We start from the raw sequence: 22,674 nt of genomic DNA on the forward strand, positions 1-22,674 counted from the left end.
ATTCGGCCTTTCGCGATTCGACCAAATATAATTTCGGCCTTCTGTGACAATTGTTAAAATTCGGCCATTTTGATTTCGGCTATTTGTCATTCGGCTATTTGTGTTCCGGCTATTGGATATCAGCCTTCTGGGAGCGTATTGTAAATTTGTATAAAAAAAAAGAAACAAATTGGCTCCATTTGCTTATGAATTTGTAATATATACTGAATCTCGTGATGCTGATCAGTAATTTAAGAAGCTGATGTCTTCGAATTGATGGAGTGCAATCTTTCAGCTGATATAAAAATTAGTTCAAGATTTTTTCACTACGTGGCTAGTATCCTTATGACCATTTTGTAACTATATAGGGAGATGTTTTCGTCATGCGGATTATTCAAGTAACCGATGCCTTCCAAATAGCTCTAGGTGTCCTTACCACACAGACGTCACAGACGAACAGACATAACTCTTTGAAGAAGATTGACGTATATAACAGGTATAGTAAGTACACATATCCTAGCGCCGCATAGAAAGATTAGCTGGAACTATTTTTCATTTCACTCCATATCGGAAGGCTCTGCTAGTTTAACAACTGTCTCAAAGAATTTATCTCTCTACATAGTAAGCATCACAAAATACTACTACTTCTCAAGTACTAAAATATTATGTGTATACTAGCGCCACGCAATAAGAAAAATGTAAGCTACTGTCCCCACCCGAAATGACTGGATGTACTGAACAAGTTTGCCGAAAACATGATATTTCTACACGTTCAGTATAACGAGTTATTCTATGCTGTAATCAATTAAGTCAATTCCCATATGTTGTTAGACTCCAAATTGTCCAGACTCAATCCACTCTAGCATGTGGGTTACAACAGACACTGACACTGACTGACCAAATTGAACTCTTCCAATCGCCCAGTGGAATTTTAAAACTTGACGCTCATCATAATGATCAGTTCATACACGCCTTCAATCCTTAGACAGAGCAACAGTTTACGCGGATTGTTGACCACGCTGTTCTCCGGTTTTATGATAAGATCTTCGATGTCATCCACAACTGTATCCCTCTTAGACAAAGACTGCCGTGAGTGCAATTCAGCCAACTTTAGTGGTTCTCTGAATTGCGAAATCTTAGAAGCAGAATACCTGGAAAACGCCTGGAAACGCTTTATTAAGCTACTATCAGAGGAAAACAAGCGGCTACTTTGCGACATGGAAGGGCTCTACTCCAGCCGGATGAACACAGTATTTCACGAGTACGTATTGCGCAATGAGGCGAACGCAAAACGGGATCCATCCACTTTTTTGGACTTTTGTGAAGAAGCTTATACAAAATGGCGGTATTCCACACGATGGTTTCTTGAAAGATGCTTGCGCATCGGACTCCGAGGTAGCTGCTGCTGAACTTTTTGCTAAGTTCTTTAAAAGCGTGTTCTCGAATATTCATCCTTCTCATACGCCGGATGAACATCGGGATTGGCTGACCAGCATAACGCATTTAAACATGTATTTACCGCACTTGATTGTGTCCATCGAGGATGTGAAGCAAGCACTTTCAACCGTCGATTTCTCAAAAGGTTCTGGTCCAAACAGTCTACCATCATCATTCATTAAACAATTTGCTACATCCCTTGCTACACCCAGGTCAATCATCTTCAATCGTTCACAAGATTTTGGTATTTTTCCAACGACAGGTTGATGTGATATACTTCGACTTCAGCAAAGCAGTCGACAAAGTTCCACACGCATTGGCAGTAGAAAAATTAACGTGTATGGGGCCACCAACCTGGGTGAAATAGTGGATCCAATCATGCCTTACCGAACGATCTGCTTTGGTCAGCATCAATGGTATTGATTCGGCTTGTTTCGAAATGTCATCCGGTGTGCCGCAAGGCAGTCATCTAGGACGCTTGATATTTGTACTTTTTGTTAACTAGTTGTGCCGCCGTTTCAGCTGTTCTAAACTTATGCTCGCCCTAAAGATATTCCGGAAATTAAGACCGCACTTAACGGGTGCGCTCTCCAAGGCGATATTAACTCTCTCTCTCACGATGGCATGTAAGTTAACGTCACGAAGTGTTGCGTCATATCTTTTAGACGTCTATGTGACTACCTGCGAAACGATTATCGGGCAAAATCATATACGTCGAGTACAGGCTATTAAGGATTTGGGCGTTACAATTGATGGTAAATGTTCAATGATCTCTACGATAACAGCTAAGGCTTTTAGCTAGGCTTTTATTCTAGGTTTCCTATAAAGTACCTAGAACGATCCTCTAAATCTACCAGCCTATGAGGAACGCTGCAAACTGATCGACTTGCATTCGTTAGCTACGAGAAGAAAATTATTGCAGACTTCTTGTTTTCGGACTACTAAACGGAGATGTTGATTGCAGCTCTCTTTTAAACCAGGTGGTAAATATCCGTGTCCTCCGAAGGCAACTCCGGAATCATTTCCGTCTGTGGCAGCCTTCATCCTCCATTTTCGTACACCGTTCTCCTGTACGCCGCTGAATATCGTTGTTAGCACTCGTCTTTCGAAAGCTCCGGGCATTCGCAGGTCCTCCTCGAGCATTGTCCACGTTTCGTGTACATGTTCTGTACAGGGTACACTTTGTACGGGTGCTTAGTCTGTCCGATCACAATTGCTTGTGAAGCCGATAATAAGCCCGACCTCCGCTGTTAATACGCTTCCGAATCTCGCGGCTAGTGTCATTGTCCGCCGTTATCCGCCGAGATAGAAGGAATCGTCAACTACCTCAAACTCATCGCCATCGACCGTAATACTGTTGCCCAAGCGACGTCGGTCGGTCTTAGTTCTGCCGGCAAGCGTGTACTTTGTTTTAAACGTATTTATCCGCCATTAACCCAAACTTTTCTGCTTCGCGGCTTTACTCTGGTGTTCTGTGCAGTTCGGTTACAGTCACAGATGTTCTGTCGATAATATCCATGCCATCGGCAAAGCAGACGAATTGACTAGATTTGTTAAAAATCATTCCCGTGTGTAGATATCGGTTTGGTTCAAACATATTGTAGTGCTATGATGAACAGCAGGCATGAGTGACCATAACCTTGACGAAGCTCTTTGCGTAATTCGAATGAATTTGACAATCTACCCGAAATCCGAACACAACACTGTGTACCATCCACCGTAGATTGAATCAGTTTGATCGGTTTCCTAGGAAAGCCGTTCTTGATTTTTCACAGCTCTTTTCGGTCGATGGTATCATATGCTGTTTTGAAGTTAACGAACAAATGGTGTTTGGAAATTGTATATCTACGACTTTTTGTAAGATCCAACAAGAGCTATGATAGCTTACTAGACTTATCATGGCTGTCAGCAGAACATTTGAGGCGGTGGAAGATCCGTACACCAGACTAAAACGCGAACCGTAGAAGATTGGGTTGAAGATAAATGCGTCTAAAACGAAGTATGTGCTGACTAACGGGACTAGGTCCGCTTAGGCAGCAGTGGGAATCGACGGGCATGTGTTTGAGATAGTTGAAAAGTTCGTATATCTTGGCTCACTGGCAACTGAGGACAATAATACCAGCCGTGAGATTAAAAGGCGTATTATCAGCAGCAGTCGGACCTACTACGGACTCCATAAACACTTGCAGTTGAACAATCTGAGCCCCAATACAAAGTGCACATTGTACAAAACGCTAATTGGACCAGTTGTCCTTTACGGGCATGAAACGTAGACATTGCTAGAAGAGGACCTACGAGCACTCCGAGTTTTTCGAACGGCGGGTGCTAAGAACCATCTTTGGCCACGAGCTTGCGCGTCTCTACGGCGAACCCAGTATTCAGAAAGTGGTTAAAGCTGGACGAATACGGTGAGCAGGATATATCACTAGAATGCCAGACAACTGGTTTTCGCATCGAATCAGAAAGTTTCCATGGACCGAATGGAGGAGATATGCTACGTAGGCTTTTATGCAGACATAAGGCCAACCAAGTAAGCCTCAGTGTAAATCTTTGATTCGTTGTTGACCGTCCTTCAACGAGGTCGGTTTGACAATTTCCCGTAAGTCTGTCTGAAATTGGTGATACTCGAAGGAAAATGATTTTGGACAGCACTTTGTAGGCGGTATTGAGAGCAGTGATCGCGCGAAAGTTCTTACCGTCCAACTTGTCGGCCTCCTTGCAGATAACCTTATCTTTCCACTTCCTCGGTAGCTGTTTCGTATCCCAAATTCTAACAACTAGACGGTACAGACAAATGGCCAGCTTTTCTGGTCCCATTTCAATGAACTCTGCGAGGATGCCATCTTTTCCAGGCTATTTATTGTTCTTTAGCTGCTTGATGGTCTCCTTACCTTCGCTGGGGTTGTCGCTTGTTCTCCGTTTGTCGTACCGTCGAAGTTGCTTTCTCCACCGGTATGATTCTTTGCCTGGGCACCATTCAGGTGTCCATAGAAGTGCTGTTTCCATCTTTTTCGGTCACCTCAGGACCGTCCATCAAAATACTGCCATTCTTATATCTCGTTCCCGATACATTCCGACTCGCGGTGCAAAGCCTTTGCGGGATCCGTTTAGCTTCAGGTATAACTTTCGCGTGTCCTGAGAACGATCAGCATACTTCTCATCTTCCAAGCAGCGCTTTTTCTTCCGGAAGATTTAGATTCGCTGCACCATCCTCGAGATGGGCTACGTCCAGGTCGTCCTCTTTCGGCATCGCAGCTTCGAGTGAATGCGAGATGTTCACGACGACGTCAGGCTGGTTCAACCGCGCGAGATTTAACCTAGGCGTCGGTACCGAATGTTGTTCACAACGGAGAGTTTTGGGCGCATCTTAACCATCATTTGGTAATGGTTCGAGTCAATGTCAGCGCTTCGATAGGATCCGAAATCAATGAAAAGAGCCGGTACTTGGTACTGAATATGTTTCACGAGTTTGGGACCAAAAGATATGATTATGACTGGCTTCGCTAGTTGTTTCCACTTATTTCATATAGTTTGTCCGGTAAGACATAGATTCAATTTGCTGGGCAGTCTGTGGCATAGTGGTTCAATTTATTTAAGCGTTGCATTTTCCAGCCATGTCTTCCGAACAACTTGGGCACAAACAATATGTAGCACATATGGTTTCATTAAATAAAGTTATTTCCAATTACCAACGAGTTAACATTTCTATTCTTTCTCTGTCTGCTTCGGGTTCGCTTAAGGCAAACTAGAATCGTTCCCTTTGCATTGTATGCTATTGTGCAAATATTTTCTGCGCGTTTCTTGTCATTATATGTTTATTTATAGCCTAAAGGGATGTACAATCTCACACTGCCGTTTATTATTGTTATTACTGTATGACATTAGGTTAGCTATGGTTATATTTGTGGAATAAGCTACGGTTCTCTTCTGAAAATTTCTTTTTAGATCATAGTCGATTTTATGAATGGTACTGCCTTAGGCAGTTGGAACAAAGGATTTTGAAACTTAAAACGCTTTGATATAAATATATTTAAAAAAAATTCTTTTCATTAAATCATCATAATTTATTGTATATGATCAACAAAAATATAAAGTTTTGGTAATTTTTTTATCATAATGTATTGCTAATGATGAAACCAAGGCGGGGTTGAAATCCTTTTAGTGAAAATTACAGTAAGAAAACTTCTTTGTGTAGCTTGCTTTTTAATTTGCAAGGAAGTGTTAGACACAAAACAGTCGCATCAAACTTTTAACATATTTGTTGTATGGCCGTTATATTGGTTCTGCTTTTATAGACCTTCCTGTTATTTTTAACATGTGAGCCTGCCTGCTAATTTAGCAGTGCTATATCATTCTTCCAAAAATTGATCGAAATAAAACATCAGAGCAAAGTTCTGACGCTGCATTCCGACGGCATTTGATCTTCCGCTTTTTTGTTTGACAGACTTCGCAGTCAACTGTTAGTGTACAGGACAATAGCGTGACCAGCGCTACGATCCCATCAATTCAAACAGTCGCGTCGCTCCCAGCCGAGATTCGAATATTTTTTTTTTCCTGTATGGACTCATCACTGCGACCAGTATGGTTTGATCTATTGTGATATCGCCCGGGTGTTTGCTGTATAACCCGCACTGCATTTATTTTGGCTATAGTCGCTATTGAGTGAGCGATATGCTTATTGAATTTTATGCGTGCTTGTGTGTAATTTGAGTACCCTTCCCTCAATGCTTTTTTCTCTACTTTACCCACCTCGTTCCACATGACAGTGCTGTCCCCAATTATAGCCATCCCTGGAACAGCTAACCAGTGCATTGAACTATAAGGGTCTCATTTTTGCACTGTCAATAGGCCATATCGGGATAACATAGAATTCAGCACGAAGGAAGGGTGGTGGGGGGCCTGGGAATAAACCCATGCTAAAGTCACTTTGCCATCGAATGGCCTGATCCTACTAAGATTCGAACCCATGACCATTCGCTTGTCAAAGCAGACTCGGTAACCTTGCGACTACAGAGCCCCCCTCGAGATTCGAATATACGACGACTGGTTTGTTAGACCAGTGTCGTGCCTCGAGAGCAACTAGGAGGCTTAGATATATAATACATCACTAGTATTTAAAAAACTGTCTCAAAAAGATTGTTAAACAGTTGTTATTCACATATTTTGATGTATGTTCTGGACCGTGTCTTATTTAACTTTCAGTCTCCGGTACTGACACATCTTTACTGGTTTCTTTTTTCATCTGAGCTTTAGTGCAGTGATGGTGAAGTTTCTCTGTATCAGAAAAATGTTATATTTAATATTATTTTCGACCTGCATGCGCCATCATATCGAGTGATAGTTTTTTACAGGTTTCTGTACTGCATCATATCAACTTTGTAGCTACCTAAGACTACCTTCAGCGTTTATGGTTCATACTCCATTCACAGCTGCGCTTTTCGAAACGTTTATTGGACAGGCGCTGGATATTGCTTTACTACCGGAGGTGGTTCGTTTTAATGCGAAACACGTACTCAAATGTCATCCGGTTTTACGAGGAAACGGCCTGCTAGAGGCGTAGCTGGTGTGATGTACGAATAAGCGGAAGCCTGCACAAAGGCAAATGAGAAATAATAATGACATTGTTACAACAAGAAATGTTACGATTTGTCTATCTGCTCCTACCTACCTACCGGGTGTGAAGGTATTTCCTTCTTACTGTACTCTGGTCAAACGGTAGCCGGGCACAGGAGCTCTTGTTGTGCGAAATCCCCATCGGGACCCGACAGATGATGACTTGTAATTATCTGTTGTCGTGAGGGCTTGTTAAAATCACATAACATTCTATCTTGGTGGGACAGTTATGATGAGCCGCGTTGGGCACCCCACCACCGAAAATGTTATGTTGCGCCACAGTAGCTGATCTCTTTTTTCCCTCTCCTTTCGCTCTTTACAGTGTCAGCTAGTCTATCACAATCACATCACAACCAAGACAAGGATGGCAAAAAGAAACACACCAGGCCGACCTTCAGTGGGCAGCAAATCTTTGCGCTGGAGAAAACGTTCGAGCAAACCAAGTATCTGGCCGGACCGGAACGGGCGAAACTGGCTTACGCGCTGGGGATGACCGAGTCTCAAGTTAAGGTAAGGCAGCGGACATATATTACCTCATAAAAATCATAAACTTGGCGTCCAATGACCACCGAAACAAAAGAAAAACCTGCTAAAATCCCAATGTAACAGATTTTTCTGATGGGTCCTTTCGGTCTAAAAACATATGACGACTTATTCATAAATACGGGATAAAGTGGGTGTTACCGCGAAAGGCATCTCGAAGCTTTTCCCGTGCAGAGAATTGTTCGAAGGATTTTCTGAGCACATTGCATTTAATTGGAAAGGTCAAATTCTACCAGAAGGTACGTTCTGTCTGTATTGGAAGGGAAAGGACAAATCTGTTACATTCGACCGTCGCACCACTCGGAAATGAAAAACGAGGTGTTCGAAAGCCTTTTCAACGTTTGCACTTTTGTCACACCCCCGTCTTGTTCCGCTAACATGCTAGGATCAAACCGCATTGCTTGCTCGCCGTATGTGTGTAAATGCGGCATTTTACAAACGGCGGGGGCTTGGGCTGTCGACAGGGTCGCCCGAAGGGGCAATATAATGGATGAGATTTTGATCGCTGTAGACAACGGCGTTCTTTCCTGTCCGCTTTAGCCTCGCTATCGTTTGCTGTTTCTGTAAGTATCGATAGATTGCGTCGGTTGGCCCATGGCAACCCGAACGGACACGGTGGTCAATTGAATTAAACGATTTCTTCGGCACCCCTGTCTGACGTTTCCTGTTGTTACCACTTTCAACCGCATTTTTTATGTTAGTTTTTTTTCTGCTCAAAGGGGTGGTATTGTGCCTCGTACTATGGATGATTCGGTGAGGAAATTGATGCAATGTAAAGCCAGGGAATTTAGTGATATGTCGGTTTACAAATTGGGTAATTGGGTGAGGATATTTCTGGGATGCTAGTTTTGCTGGTTTGATTGACAGGTTATTCTGCGACGGGATTGTGGCATGTGTTGGGAGTGGGGTGAAAATGCAGCTAACAAAAGATCTGTTTGAATTGTTGTGTAAATTTCACTCCAGGTTTTTGACAGAAGTTTCGGTTCTTCCAGTGTGTTTCCATAAGTTTTATTGCTATACTTTCAATATAAATTATCATTTTCTACTATCAATCTGGCATTTGGAATAGTGACAAATTGATTGAAGATCATTCAAAACTGATATTCGAGAAAATATACCGTTTAAAAAGTTTATATCTTGGGGAAGCCTTCGTGTTGCAAAGCTAAAATTAATAGTTCGATGATTTAAAAATACTTTTTAAAGCAATTCAAAAACGAAATTAATGTTATATGGTTATATTAAAGAATCACTGAGTTGTCCAGTTTTTATTATCACCTTCATGAAACTTTATCATTAATAATTACAACTCATTTGAGAAACGATTTCTAAAGCTACTGGAATTCCCTGTTAAAACACAGTTGTGCATAGAACTTAAAATAATCCGGTTAGTTTTTTTTAAATTAATCGCATCATATTGTCCGGAAATGCGTTTTCATGCACTATCTGCCATAGTTGGTCTCGATCGGCAGTATCGTATGTTGCTTTGAAGTCTATTTCCGACATTTTTGTAGAATCTATCGGATGGCGAAAATTTGGTCCGTGCTGGATCGAGTCCCATGAAGCCTTATTGGAAGTTTCCTACAATTCCTTAGGCTATCTGTGGTAGCCTGTGTAACAACATCCGAGAGAATATATTATTTTATATAAACAAACTTTTTCCATCTACTCCACCGGCCTCCTCCTAGCAGATGTTGGTAAGTACCCAATCTAGCACCATTGCCAGCAGCTTTCTGCCATGTTTGTAGAGCTCTGGTTTTTACTTACGGTGCTGTTGGTCTTCGGCAACTCCCCGATAAATCCTTCAGAAATATCGGGAGTACAGCGTGCCCACGCATTATATTTTCATGGATTTCAGGGAAGCATACGATACAGTCGAGCGCGAACAGCTAGGGCAGATAATGCACGAGAACGGTTTTCCGGACAAACCAACGCGGCTGATCAAAGTTAGCCTGGAGCGAGTGTTGTGTTACGTGCGTGTTTTCAGGGGTACTTTCAAGTCCCTTCGAATCGCGCAAAGGGTTGCGGCTAGAGCATGGACTGTCCTGTATGTAATAACTATTGAAACGACGAGCAGGGGTCGAAACGAGAGGACCAATTTTCAGCAGAAGTAACCTACTCCTAGCTTTTACAGACGACCTGTATATCATTACTAGAAACTTTGGGACGGCGGAGACAATCTACGCCAGACTAAAACAGAGACTAGGAAGATTGGGTTACAAATCAATGCGTCGAAAACCTGGTAAAAGTTGGGAGATTGTGGTGGTGGGCTGACCACCGTCGCAAAGAGCGCTCTTTTGGCTACCAACGGCACTGCATCCAGACAGCGGCTAAAATACTAAAGATAAAACTTTACTTTCTTCGACCCCATATAGCACTTTTTTAAATTCTGCTTAAATGAGGTGCAAAAATCAAAAGAGCAAAATTTAAGCGGAAAGAGCATGCCAAGCCTTCTATCCATAGAACAAGATTTTTTTCCGCGTATTTTGACCGCGGAATATACAAGTAAGCAAGAAAGAAAAAACACCAGCTGGTGGATTTAAACCAAGATTTGTCGTGAGAACGTCGGCTACGGATTGCTTTGCATCTATCACACTGACCGAGTAGATAAAAGTCTCTGTTCGGCGGTATAGTCATACAAATAATATTCATTGGACGCGTACACGGGGAGTGATAGAATTGGAAGAATAGAACAAAAGTAGGCATTAGACTACCTAATATAGCGGGTGATGCTAGTTTTGTTAGTAAAACAGTCGGGTACCAACCGAAAGATTGTGGGAGCGAACCCCACTTGCCATCATCCCGTTATATATTTGGTCTACATCAAAATTTTCCACCTCATCCAATTAAATATTCCCCGTACCAGACACCTGCTCACTTTCCAAAAATAATTTCGTTTCCAGCTCACAACACCCTGCGTGATATTTGTGCAAAGCAACTTCAGCACAATCATCCAACCTTATAACTACTCTTCGTTGGGTGTACATTTATTTGAAAAATTTGTAAAATCTTGAATAAGAAAACTGTTTTTACGACTTTGGCCCACGTACAGCTAATATAGTCTATTTATATAAGAGGCTTGTCTGTAGCTAAAACCAGGTCTCTGACAGGACGTTTTAAGAGGCTTATGGGTAATTAAAAACAGGCCCCTGACAGGACGTCATGTTTTCGTAGTAGGGTTGTCCTGCACTCAGTTTACCTATTTTGCTTATTTAACCGTAGCACCTCAACCAAGCAAAATTCGAAAATGTTTTGTTTGAGGCATTTATAGAGTTAATTATTAACCACAGAATTGCTGAACTAACGGATGGCAACTAAAATTTTGGATTTTTTTCGCGGCCCTTATGCTCAACAACAAACGACCTCAGAGAGAAATGAGAGTATGTATGTGTTAGCTCTCTCTCTCTACTATTTTTGTTAATATTTTTTGTTTTGTTTATGCTTGCCCAGTTTTCCTAAAAATGGCGTCGAAACAAGAAGTATTTCGGGAGCGCGTTGTACATTCTACGAACTGCAACAAAAATCTCGGCAAAAAGTATACGGTACAACATTTAACAAGTAAATATGTTTCGACTGTTTATAATATCCTAAGATGCCCAACAACTATTCGCAAGCAAGGTAGTGGAAGACCAGCCAAAATTATGGACGCAAAAGGACATCGTTCTCTTTCTTGTTGCGTCAACAACTAGCCCTCTGGTTTGGCTATCAATCAAGATGCACCAGACGAATGTTTGAAGAAAATTTTGATCCCGTTTCTACAAAAACATCATGCAGATGGACAATATGTGTTTTAGATGGATAGAGCATCATCGCATTACGCAAAAAAGACACAATCGTTCCTGAATACCCATTTAATCCCATTTTTACCCAAAAATCACGACCCGAAAAATCTGTCTCAGTGCGCCCAATCGAAGATTTCTTCGAGATTTTGAGTTCCTTGGTGTACAAAAAAAAAGCCAGAGAGCTACGAATTGCAAAGAGTTGTTTGGTAGAATCAAGAGCTGCATTCGCAAATTTGACATGACGGCCGTACAACGCTCGGGTTTCGATGTCAAACGAAAGTTTCACCGAACAGCCGAATGTACACTACTTTTTTCAACAATGGATACTTACTTACTTACTTAACTGGCCTAAGCTCTTGTCGGTTTACGCTATCATATGCGGCTTTGAAATCGATGAACAGGTGGTGCGTGGGGACTCGGAATTCGCGGCACTTCTGGAGGATCTGCGGCAGGGTGAAGATTTGGTCCGTTGTAGATCGACCCTCCATGAAACCGGCCTGGACCACAAATCTATTGGCTATTGGCGATAGTCGATGGAAGAGGACTTGGGACAGCACTTTGTAGGCGGCATTCAGGATAGTGATGGCTCGGTAGTTCTCACAATCCAGTTTATCACCTTTCTTGTCGATATGGCAGATAACCCCGTCTTTCCACTCCTCCGGTAGTCGTTCCGTATCCCAAATCTTGACAATCAGTTGATGCAGATAGCCGGCCAACTTGTCCGGGCCCATTTTAATAAGTTCCGCTCCACTGGCATCCTTTGCCCGCTGCTGCGCTGTTGTTCTTCAGCCGCTGGATGGCTTCTTTAACTTCCCTTATCGATGGGGGTGGCACAACTTCGTCGCTTGCTGCACCAATGTGGTCACTTCCTCCGCTATCATGCTCTTCCGCCAGCACGCCATTCAGGTGTTCATCGTAGTGCTACTTCCACCTTTCGATCACCGCACGGTCGTCAGTCAAGATACCTCCATCTTTATCTCTGCACATTTCGGCGCGCGGCACGAAGCCTTTGCGAGATGCGTTGAGTCTCTGATAGAACTTCCGTGTGTCGTGAAAGCGGTACAGCTGTTCGAGTTCTTCGCACTCCTTCTTCTCTTGGTGGCGCTTCTTCTCCTTGAAGAGTCGGGTTTGCTGCCTCCGCTTCTGTTTGTATCGCTCCACATTCTGACGGGTGGCTCTACGCAGTATTTATACTCGCGCTGCGTTCTTCTCAGCCAATATCTGCTGGCATTCCTCGTCAAACCATTCGTTACGTCGATTCGGTGCCACACGGCCTAGGACGTTCTCTGCTACGCTGTTAATGGCTGTTTTCATGGCATTCCAACAGTCCTCAAGAGGGGCTTCATCCAGCTAACCCTCCTCCGGCAGCGCGGTTTCGAGAGATAACGCGTAGTTTTCGGCGACCTCCGGTTGCTTCAGTCGCGCTAGATTATACCGTGGCGGGCGGCAGTATCGTATGTTGTTCACAACAGATAGTTTTTGACGTATCCTTACCATCACTAGGTAGTGATCCGAATCAATGTTAGCGCCCGGATAGGTTCTGACGTCGATAATGTCTGGAAAGTGCCGACCATCTATCAGAACGTGGTCGATTTGTGATTCTGTCTGGTTGGGTGATCTCCACGTGTACCGATAGTAGAGGTTATGCTGGAAGAAGGTACTACGTATGGCCATGTTCTTGGAGGCGGCGAAGTCGACAAGTCTTAGGGTGTTTTCGTTCGTTTGCGAGTGGGTGCTGAACCGTCCAATCACCGGTTTGAATTCCTCCTCCTGACCAACCTGAGCATTACAGTCCCCGATGATAATTTTGACATCATGTCTTGGGCAGCGGTCGTATTCACGCTCCAACTGCGCGTAGAATTCGTCTTTGTCATCATTGGTACTCCCGAGGTGAGGGCTGTGCACGTTAATTATGCTTATATTGAAGAATCGGCCCTTGATTCTTAATCTGCACATTCGGGGGTTGATCGGCCACCACCCGATCACCCGTTTCTGTATCTCGCCCATCACTATAAAAGCTGTACCCAGCTCGTGTGTATTGCCGCAGTTCTGGTAGATGGTATGACCATCTCTATACGTACGTACCATCGTTCCTTTCCAGCATACCTCCTGCAGCGCTACGATGTCGAACTTGCGGCTCTTCACTTCTTTAGAAAGCACGTGGGTACTTCCGAGGAAATTTAGAGACCGACAGTTCCATGTTCCTAGTTTCCAATCGTTAGTCCGTTTTCGTCGCCTGGGTCTTTGACGATTGTTCCGATTAGTGTTATTATTATTACTTACGGAGTCCATTGCTTTGGTTTTTTTTAGTGGTTCAGGGCCAACGTAGCTCGAAGGAGCCTTCCTCCCCTGTCAGCATACGACCTTGGTTTCCACCGGGGTTGGTTACCCGATCTCCACCGAGGTTGCTCGTATCCCGGCTGGTACCACGATGAGGTAGGGTTAGGGGTTACTAGGTAAGAGGCTGTGAACCACTGTGGGGTCTATTTAATGCCCAGTGCACAAGGCACCGATGGTACGCATTACCAAGCCGTTTATCAGCCTCAACAATGGATAATGTATCTTTAATTTCGGTAAATCAGATCTTCTTCATGTATCTTTGTATTTTTTTGACAGCTTGAGAAAAAAAATTCCAACATTTTAGTTACCACCCGTTAAGTATTGCTGTATCTTAAGTATTTAAGGTGATACGGTGATGCTGAATTCCGACATGGCCGGAAAAATGGCGTCTTGTGAGGATATAGGATATAGGATATCCGGCCATGTTGGATTCAGTACCGTTTCACCTTAAGGAGCACTCCCAGTTCACACTGGGTCGAAACTTAACTGCTCGGCTGAATCACTTGACCCGACTGCTCGACTGCTTGACTAAACTGTATGATTCAACTGCTCGACTCAACTGCTCGATTCAACTGCTCGACTAGACTATTCGATTCAACTTTTCTGACTGGACTACTCGACTCAACTGCTCGAATAAACTGTTCAACTGCTCGACTGGACTGCTTGGCTGAACAGCTTGATTCAACTGCTCGATTTAACTGCTCAATTTGACTGCTCGACCCAACTGCTTGACTAGACTGCTCGACTTGCTTGCTCAACTCGATTGCTTGCCGCGATATCATATGGTCGGTAATAAATTAGATCGGTTAAATGTGAGGAACGTTCGAATGTATCCGCAGTTTTCTGAACAGACATTGATATGTATATTCCGTATCGTATTCGTAAGGTTCGGGCTCAACTAGTATACAAATTAATAGCATGAATGTGATATTGTATTCTTTTTAAGCAATCGAAACACTTCTTTTTTTAAACTTTTAGCAGCAGAGAGCCGGGGTGGCTCTTACCGTATCAAGAATTCCTCTCCATTGTACTCGGTCCTGGGCTACTCGTCGTCAATTCGTTGCGCGTCTTGACACACGCAAGTCGGCTTCAACCAGGTCGAGTCTTCTAGCACGTTGGGTCCATGGTGCCGGCGGGGTTCTTGAAGAAAACACTTATCTATTGTTCAGTAATTTTTACAATTTTTCAACTATTTATTGCCTTTTTAAAAGTGGGCAGCATATCGCAATATCTTGTTAGACGAGCTATTTTATTTTAACACTTTTCCTAGAGACTAAATCGCTTAATTTCGAAATCGCACACCCATTCTATTTGTTTTGATCCATTGCATAAATGAGCTCTACTAAAAAAATTCTAATAAATCTTGAAACTTGTATGGACATAATCGCTGCGACCGGTAATTTGATCCATTGTAATATGATCTAGGTATCTTTTTCTGTATTCTGCACTTCATTCTTCATCTAGTTTTCTTAGCAAATGCACAAAAAATGATAAAAATGAGACGTGGTATGATATTTGTCAATTTTTCAACAAGTACGCGTATTTCAAAATAAATAGTTTTCTTTATTTTATATCAAGTGTAAAGATAATTATCTGATGAATTGAAAATCATCCCGTTTTGAATGTTTCGCAAGCTGTTGCCTGTATCCGGGGTGGAAGCATATTTGTGGAAAATAATATTCATCACTACGCAGTTAGCACAGACTGAGTCTAAAAATATACTAATTTTCAACAGTAAATTGGGCCATAGCAAATTATTTTTAAAGTTTTTGTCACCCTCCCCTTGGACACTAGCTTGAAAAATCGGGGGGCAAAAAAATAAGTTGTATGATATACGTCAATTTTTTTTATAAAATCAATTGCTGGTGGGCTCTGCAACCTAAAAAACTCGAAAAATGAGTGTACGAGTGGAGGTAACGCTTCTAACACGAAACAGAATTGGAAATTCGAACAATGGAATTTCCAAAAATCGGAAGAATTTTTTTTATTATTTTTGTCTTCCTCTTTGTAGGACTTTGCATGAAAAATAATAACGTGTATGTGAAAAGAAAGAATTGATTTGGTTTTCACATTTAAACTTTATGTAAAAATGCCTAAAACGCATTTTTTTTGCTCGATTGAAAAAATCCTTTCCCCCCCTTCAGTGACCAAACACCGGAAGGACAAAAACTTTATAAAATATTTGTAATGGCCTTAGAATGAAACCTTTTCTTCTCATTGAACATATTTACCAGTACCTTGCTCCAAAAGTATAATTGGTAAATGTTTTTCCCTCATACTTCCACAATGTCTAACATAGAGATCCATCTTAAATTTTGTTGGTAAACAACTTTATATTCCACCATGTACCAACGCGTGTCCTAGATCAAAACATGCAAACAATGTAATGATCTCAATTTGCTCTTATGATAAGCATCGCTTCCCGCCGACCGACCGACCGACCGATCCGCCAACGTATCCGTTCGTCGTTACGCCAAACCTCACGGAGCCATCCCTCCTGCTGTTCGCAAAAGGATTTGTTTTGAAATGATTATCCTCGCAGCGAACGCTAACTAACACCAGCGATTCCCCCTTTTTCGCGCCTTCTCCCGCACTGCCAGGCCGTGGCGTACCGTTTGCCGGCCCACTCAGCAAGTCGACGACACCACCAGAGGTAATTGGGGATAACAAAAGATTTAACCAGATAAAGGAAACGGTTCCGTTCATCTACTAGGGTCGCTTTGTCCCATTCATATTTTCCACCCTCCAGTGGCACCATCGGCGGATGGCACACGGAAGGAAACGCTTAAACATATCATTTACTCTAAATACCCTCTTAATTCAGCTACATGTGTAACCCTACCGAGTGATGAAGGGGGAAACCCATTCTGAGTTTTCCATTATCTACTAACACTAGCGTACGCTGGTGGAAATATCCGCTGCTAGTATGGGTGAGTGCAATCTATCAAGCGTTAAACTGTTGAAGAGAATGTTGGTGTGCTCTCTTTCAGTCGTTCAAGAGAATTTTTCTCCCGTTCCGACTTTAGTCGTAGTGTTTGTGTCCGTGTTGGTTGGGAAAACCACCATAGAAAATAAATTCAGAGATTGCGCTACAGTTTTACTATTCGTTCAGCGGGAAAGCAGTTCAACTTTTGAATACGTTATGTTCCGAAGATGATTGTGTTCCATGCTTTTCTATATGCAACATTCATTTTTATGATAGCTTTTGTAAGGATGCTACTGTGGACCGCCTGGGTGAGAGGAAGCAAATGGGCAGAAGCAGTATTCACCACAAAATTCTCGAATGCGATGATTATCTTTGGTTCATTGTAAATAGTGCAGCGAAGCTTCTAAATAATATCGAACACGATGTGCGGAATGAAGCCACAGCTTACAGTGCAGATATTTGCTCTCCAACATGGTGGTAGAAATATTATAACGCTGTTTTTTCTGCATCGTGGAAACCATTGAGACAGTATATACTGAACTAATTAAATTGCCAGCGAATCGGAACTATGTGTTCAGAAACTGTTTGCAGGATTAACGCCAGCTACGAGTGTTGCTTCGCTTCCGGTATGGTTTTTTGTTGTTGTTTCATGGAGTTAATTAAGATTCAAAATGCTGGTACTATCTCGATCTGCGAATAAGCAATGCATATCTATATGACTGTCTTAGCATATGGAAATAAAGTTTTATTTACATTTTAATTGTGAGTACGTTTTATGCGCTGGGGGATTTGGTTATAAATTGGTGAATAAACGTTCTACTCCATCCTGTTTTATATTTTTTTAAAGGATGTAATTTCCTTTGTATTACACTACTTTCGTTAGATGGTTGTTGGTGAAAATATAGTAAGTTTTTAAGATAGCCAATCAAATAGAAGAAAAGAACAATTTATTTTTAGTCTGGCTGCTACTGCTTCTTACAAAGGCCTCAGTACGGGCTTCCAGGGATGGCTCGATCACTTTGGCACTTCATTCAACCGCACCATCTCAAGCAAAATTGGAAAAAGTTATGTATAGGACCCTTGTAAAACTAATTATTTTCTACAATAGTACTGAATGAAATTTTTTGTATCTTTTACATTTACGTATTATATAACACATTTAGCAGGGAGAATATAAAATCAGCTTCATCAGCTTCATACTTTCTACATTTTATTTGGCCTGCAATCCATCATCAAACTTGAATTGTTATGCTAACGATGGACACACAGTGAAGTTTGTCTGAAATTAGTGACATAATAGCCGTGGTGTACAAATCATCGCAATGCTAATTATATCACGTGATGAGACCGACTCTTGCAGGATCTGCGCGGCTTCAACATAGGATGTGAAAGATGCCAACCTCGATGCGGCCGGTGCACTTAACCTCAATCCTCTTACATTGTGTCACCGTAAATCTTATGCGACACCCCATTCTGTATAGTCTCACAGTTTTCAAACATATGACAGAAACAAATTTGCTAAATTCGGTTCTAATATCGCTGTCGCTAGTGACCAACTTGTGTGCGTCAAACGAGACGAACGCGTAAGCATTCATCTCAAAGCCACATTCAACCCCTGATAAAAAGCGACATTCCTCACTTTGTTAGTCACAAGCTGTGGTGTAACCCCAGAATTTCTAACCTTCCTCCGCTGCCGAACGATTCGACACCCGAAAGGAGGAAGGAAACGCAGTGATCGCAGTTAATTCTCCTACCGATTTATAATCGCGATTCGTTTCACTGTTGTCAGGCGATTACCGTGTTGTTGAGAAAGCGCTTTTAATAGATTCCATCAAAATCCCATTAGTGCGGCTATACACGTAAGGAGACGCGTACATATTTCTGCGGCCAACTGCGGGAACAGGATTTGCGATCTGGATTTTCGGTGGAATTGGGGGTAACACGCTACACGCTCTGTTTGTACGGTCGGTAAATAGGCGTGACAAATTGGTTACAATTTTTATTGCAAACTTATTAGGCCGAATAATTTCGTTGGATTGTGTTTGGGTGCAATTGAAATGCAAATTTCATTGATCTCGTCCTGATTTGTCTGTAAGTAGCAGGAAGAAAGCAATTATTTCTTCTGTCTGTTAATGAGGTATTAAACGCGCTAGCTCGAAAATGGTATTGAAGACTCATTTCCCAGAATCCGATGAATCAATGATTTCGAAATTATCATACAGATTGGGTCGAAGTATATATTGTTTATAGGCATAATTTAACAGTTTATGGACTTATGAATAAAAACAATATTTAAAAGATTCGAGATCATCAAATTTTCCAGAAAACTCTAACTGAAAATGAAAAATTCGTAACTATTGAACCAAGCATAAAAGAACTTTCTTTATGAAAATGTAAAAAAAATTATGCTGCAATCGAAGAAAAGCTTTCCGCGAAATTTACGTAGGGATTTATGTTCTCGCAATTTGAGGACTAATAAATATCAAAGGGTATTACTTGACTTGAACGTATTTATTTCTTTTAATCGTGAATTTAAAAAACCTGAACATCTCTCATTTTGTAAGTGTGTGCGTGCAAAATAATGCTTCTATTTTAAATTTCATATTTGCTTTTAAGTTATCAAAATGGCGTCTAAGTAAGAGAACCAATATTTTCAAATTTTCCTCGCGCATCGCTAAAATCTGAATTATCCTCACGTTGAATCAGCGAAAATAATCAATTGACCAAATCAACTGTAAACAACGTAATAAAAGTGTTCGGGGAAGGTTTGTTGAGAGCCTAGAAGTCTGAAACGGAGAGAAGTGACCAGCGCTGTCAAGCGGAAACTCAACCTGTCCTCAACAAGCCAGAAGTATCACGTTCAACCGTATACCGAGATAAGAAACGAGCCAGACTGTCGACCTAGAAAAAGATAGTGACTCCAAACCGCGACGACCAACACAGCAAGATGACCAAAACACGATCCCTAGTTTTACGCGATGATGCCGATCAAGTTCGAATGCGTGGTGATGGAGTATGAAACATACGTCAAGACAGACTTGGAAGAGCCTGCCGGCCACGAGTTTTATACGGTAACCGAAGGAGAAAACGTGGCAGACATTTTTAATCATATGAAACTAGCAAAGGTCACTGATATATCTGGTTTGTCAGGCTTTCTGTACCTGTGTTGTGAAAAGTAACCTTTTTATTGCAACTGGGACCGTCAATCAGTGTCAGTGTCATGAAAACGACTACTGCTTTTCCTGAAACCAATCTTGCACACGATTGTGAGCAACATGCTGTTCGAGTCACAAGAGCTGATCTCTGAAGCAACACGATCCTTCATGCTTTTTTGGTCGTATTGGACCAATACGGAACAAAAGCTATAAAGTTGTATGCCGACAATCACGTGCAGGTAGTCCCGAAGGACAACAGCCCTCCAAACATGTCAGAGCTCCGCTAAATTGATGAATATTGGCTTATCGTAAAAAAGAACATACAAAACCTGTTGGGCACGAAAGACAGTTTGAGAAAAATTGGTGCTTTGTAGTGACCGTACAGAATCTGGTCGAGCCATTTTGCACTCTGAACCCCATATTTCCTGGTACCGGTTGGGTTGTTTAAGAGAACAATTTTCGTTGCACTTACGGCATCCTTACGACGTGTCCGGCCCACCGCAGCCTGCTGATTTTCGCCAGATGTACGATGGGAATCTTTCCAAGCAGTGCCTGTTGCTTGTGATTCATATGTCTTCGTCACTCTCCACTTTCAGTTTGTACTCCGCCAAATATTGTTCGCAGTACTTTCCGCACAAAAACGGCAAAGGCGGGTATGTCTGCCGTGAGCAGCGTGATGGTTTCAAGTCCACAAAGAAGTACTGGTCTAATAAAGATTTTGTATATCGTTAGTTTCGTACGGCGGCATACGTTTTTTGATCGTAGTGTTTTGCCAAGGTCACCAGCTAGCCCAAATACACTAACTTATCTGCCTCTTCTAGTTCGTCGCCGTCAACCGTTACGGTTTGTGCTTCTGAGCCTCTGTCTTTCACGTATTTGGTATTCGACACATTAATTTTAGGCCCAATCCTCCCAGACTCCACTTTCAGTCTAGCGTAGATTGCCTTCCCTGTCGAAAAGTTCCTGGCTATGAGATCAAAGTCATCTGCAAAACTTAGCAATTGACTACCATTGGCGAAAATCGTGCCCCTCGTTTCGATGCCCGCTCATCGGATCACCCCCTCAAGAACGATGTTGAACAGCATGCAGATGCAATAAAGATGTGATGCGTGGGCACGTTATTCTCCCGACATTTCTGCAAGATTTGTCAGACGATAAAAATCTGGTTCATAGTTCCGGGAGTCCCCATGAAGCCCGTTTGGTAATTCCTTACGAAATCCTGCGCTATCGGCGATAGCCGGCGTAACAGGATCTGGAAGAGTACGTTGTAGGCGGCGTTTACCAGCGTTATGCTGCTATAGTTGCAGTAGTCGAGCCAATCACCCTTTTTGCAGGTGGGATAAACCGCTCCTTCCATCCATTCCTCCGGCAGTTTCTCCTCCTTCCAAATCTAGGAAATAACCTAGCGTAGAGCCGTTGCCAGCGTTTCTCAGCCATGTTTATAAAGGTCTGCCGGTAGGCGGTCCTTTTCAGCAGTTTGTTGGTCTTCAGAAACCCGATTTCTCGTTTGACTTCTTGCAGATCAGGTTAACCTAGGAGTATCAGGTTAACCTAGGAGTACCAATTGTAGTTAGTAATATCCCAGACTAACTACCATGGGTACTCCTAGGTTAACTCCCGTTCCGCCTCCTTCTGCAACTTCGTCATTGGGATATTCATCGAAGAACTGCTTCCAGCTCTCGACCACCTCGCGTCCGTTTGCGGTTAGATTCTCTCCCTCATTTCTACACATGTCAGGTTTCGGTGTGTAGCCGGTATTGATTTGGTTCACCTTCTCGCAAAACTTGCGCGTATCATAAGTTCGGAATAGATGTTCTAATTCTTCACGATCTCTGACCTTCTTCTGGCGCTTTTAACTCCTTAGTATCGTGGTCAACCAGTCCCTTGTCAAAATCTCCCTAGTGGCAATGCTCAGATAACTTATCCAAGCCATTTTTTCACTCTACCGCTCGTTGGCATTACTCATTAAACCAACCATTTTGTATACTCCGGGGCTCTTCACTTAGTGTGTTAGCGGCCTTTCCGATGACCGAGCGTATTCTGTCCCAGCCGTCATCGAAGTTTGAAGAACATAACTCCTTGGAAGAAGGCAGTGCCACATCCAGTATTCGCGCGTAGTTCTCGTCAGATTGCGGTTTATCTAGCTGCCTGATGTTCAGCCGACGGATTTGACGTGTCTGGTATACGGTTGACAGTTTTGAGCACACATATACTGCTACTAGGTGATGGTCAGAGACAATATACATACCCCGTAGGGAACGTATGTATGTTCGTGATGTTAGAGAAGAACCGGCCATCTATGAGAAAGTGGTTAATCTGGCTAATTGTACATTGGTCAGGTGGTACGTTCAGGATGTTTTGTGAATCTCTTCGCGTGGGAAAACGGTGCCTCGGATGTCCGAAGTCTATACATCGTTGGACGTTACCGTTCGTGTCGGTGTGCAGACTATGAAGTCCTATCCCCGGTCTATACATTTCTTCCCTACCGCCTTGGGCGTTCATATCCCCGATGACGATCTTGATGTCCCATGGCGAGCAGCTGTCGTTCGTTCGTTCGAGGATTGGACTTAGCATAAATTCTACCAAAACGAAGTCATTGGGCTAGCAAGCACAGACTATTGTGGTCCTTCCTAGGTGTGGAAATTGTAATGTTGATAGATGGAGATACTTTTGAAGTGGTTGAATTGTTCGTTTAATTACTTGGGTACGTTAGTGAGATGTGACAACAATGTGAGCTGTAAAGTAAAGAGGCGGATAGCGGTTGCAAACAGGACCTTCAAGCTTCAACAGATTGCGTAACCGGTTGGGGTCTTGGAAAAAAATGGCTTGAAAAGGTTATCTAAGCATTGCCACTAGGCAGAACTTGGGCAAATACCGACGAGCAAAAAACCAGTTAACCACG

At 42.5% G+C, this 22,674-nt stretch overlaps 1 protein-coding gene across 1 annotated transcript in view; it reads left to right on the top strand.

Moving 5' to 3' along the window:
• Window positions 1-22,674, top strand: part of LOC128739877 (homeobox protein 10) — a 122,435-nt gene that overhangs the window by 41,860 nt on the left and 57,901 nt on the right. The window contains exon 5 of the mRNA XM_053835379.1: window positions 7,352-7,539. Coding sequence (XP_053691354.1) covers window positions 7,352-7,539 — 188 coding nt within the window. The remainder of the gene's footprint in view (window positions 1-7,351; window positions 7,540-22,674) is intronic.

Source organism: Sabethes cyaneus, chromosome 3, assembly GCF_943734655.1.
Source record: "Sabethes cyaneus chromosome 3, idSabCyanKW18_F2, whole genome shotgun sequence".
Taxonomy (NCBI): Eukaryota; Metazoa; Arthropoda; class Insecta; order Diptera; family Culicidae; genus Sabethes; species Sabethes cyaneus.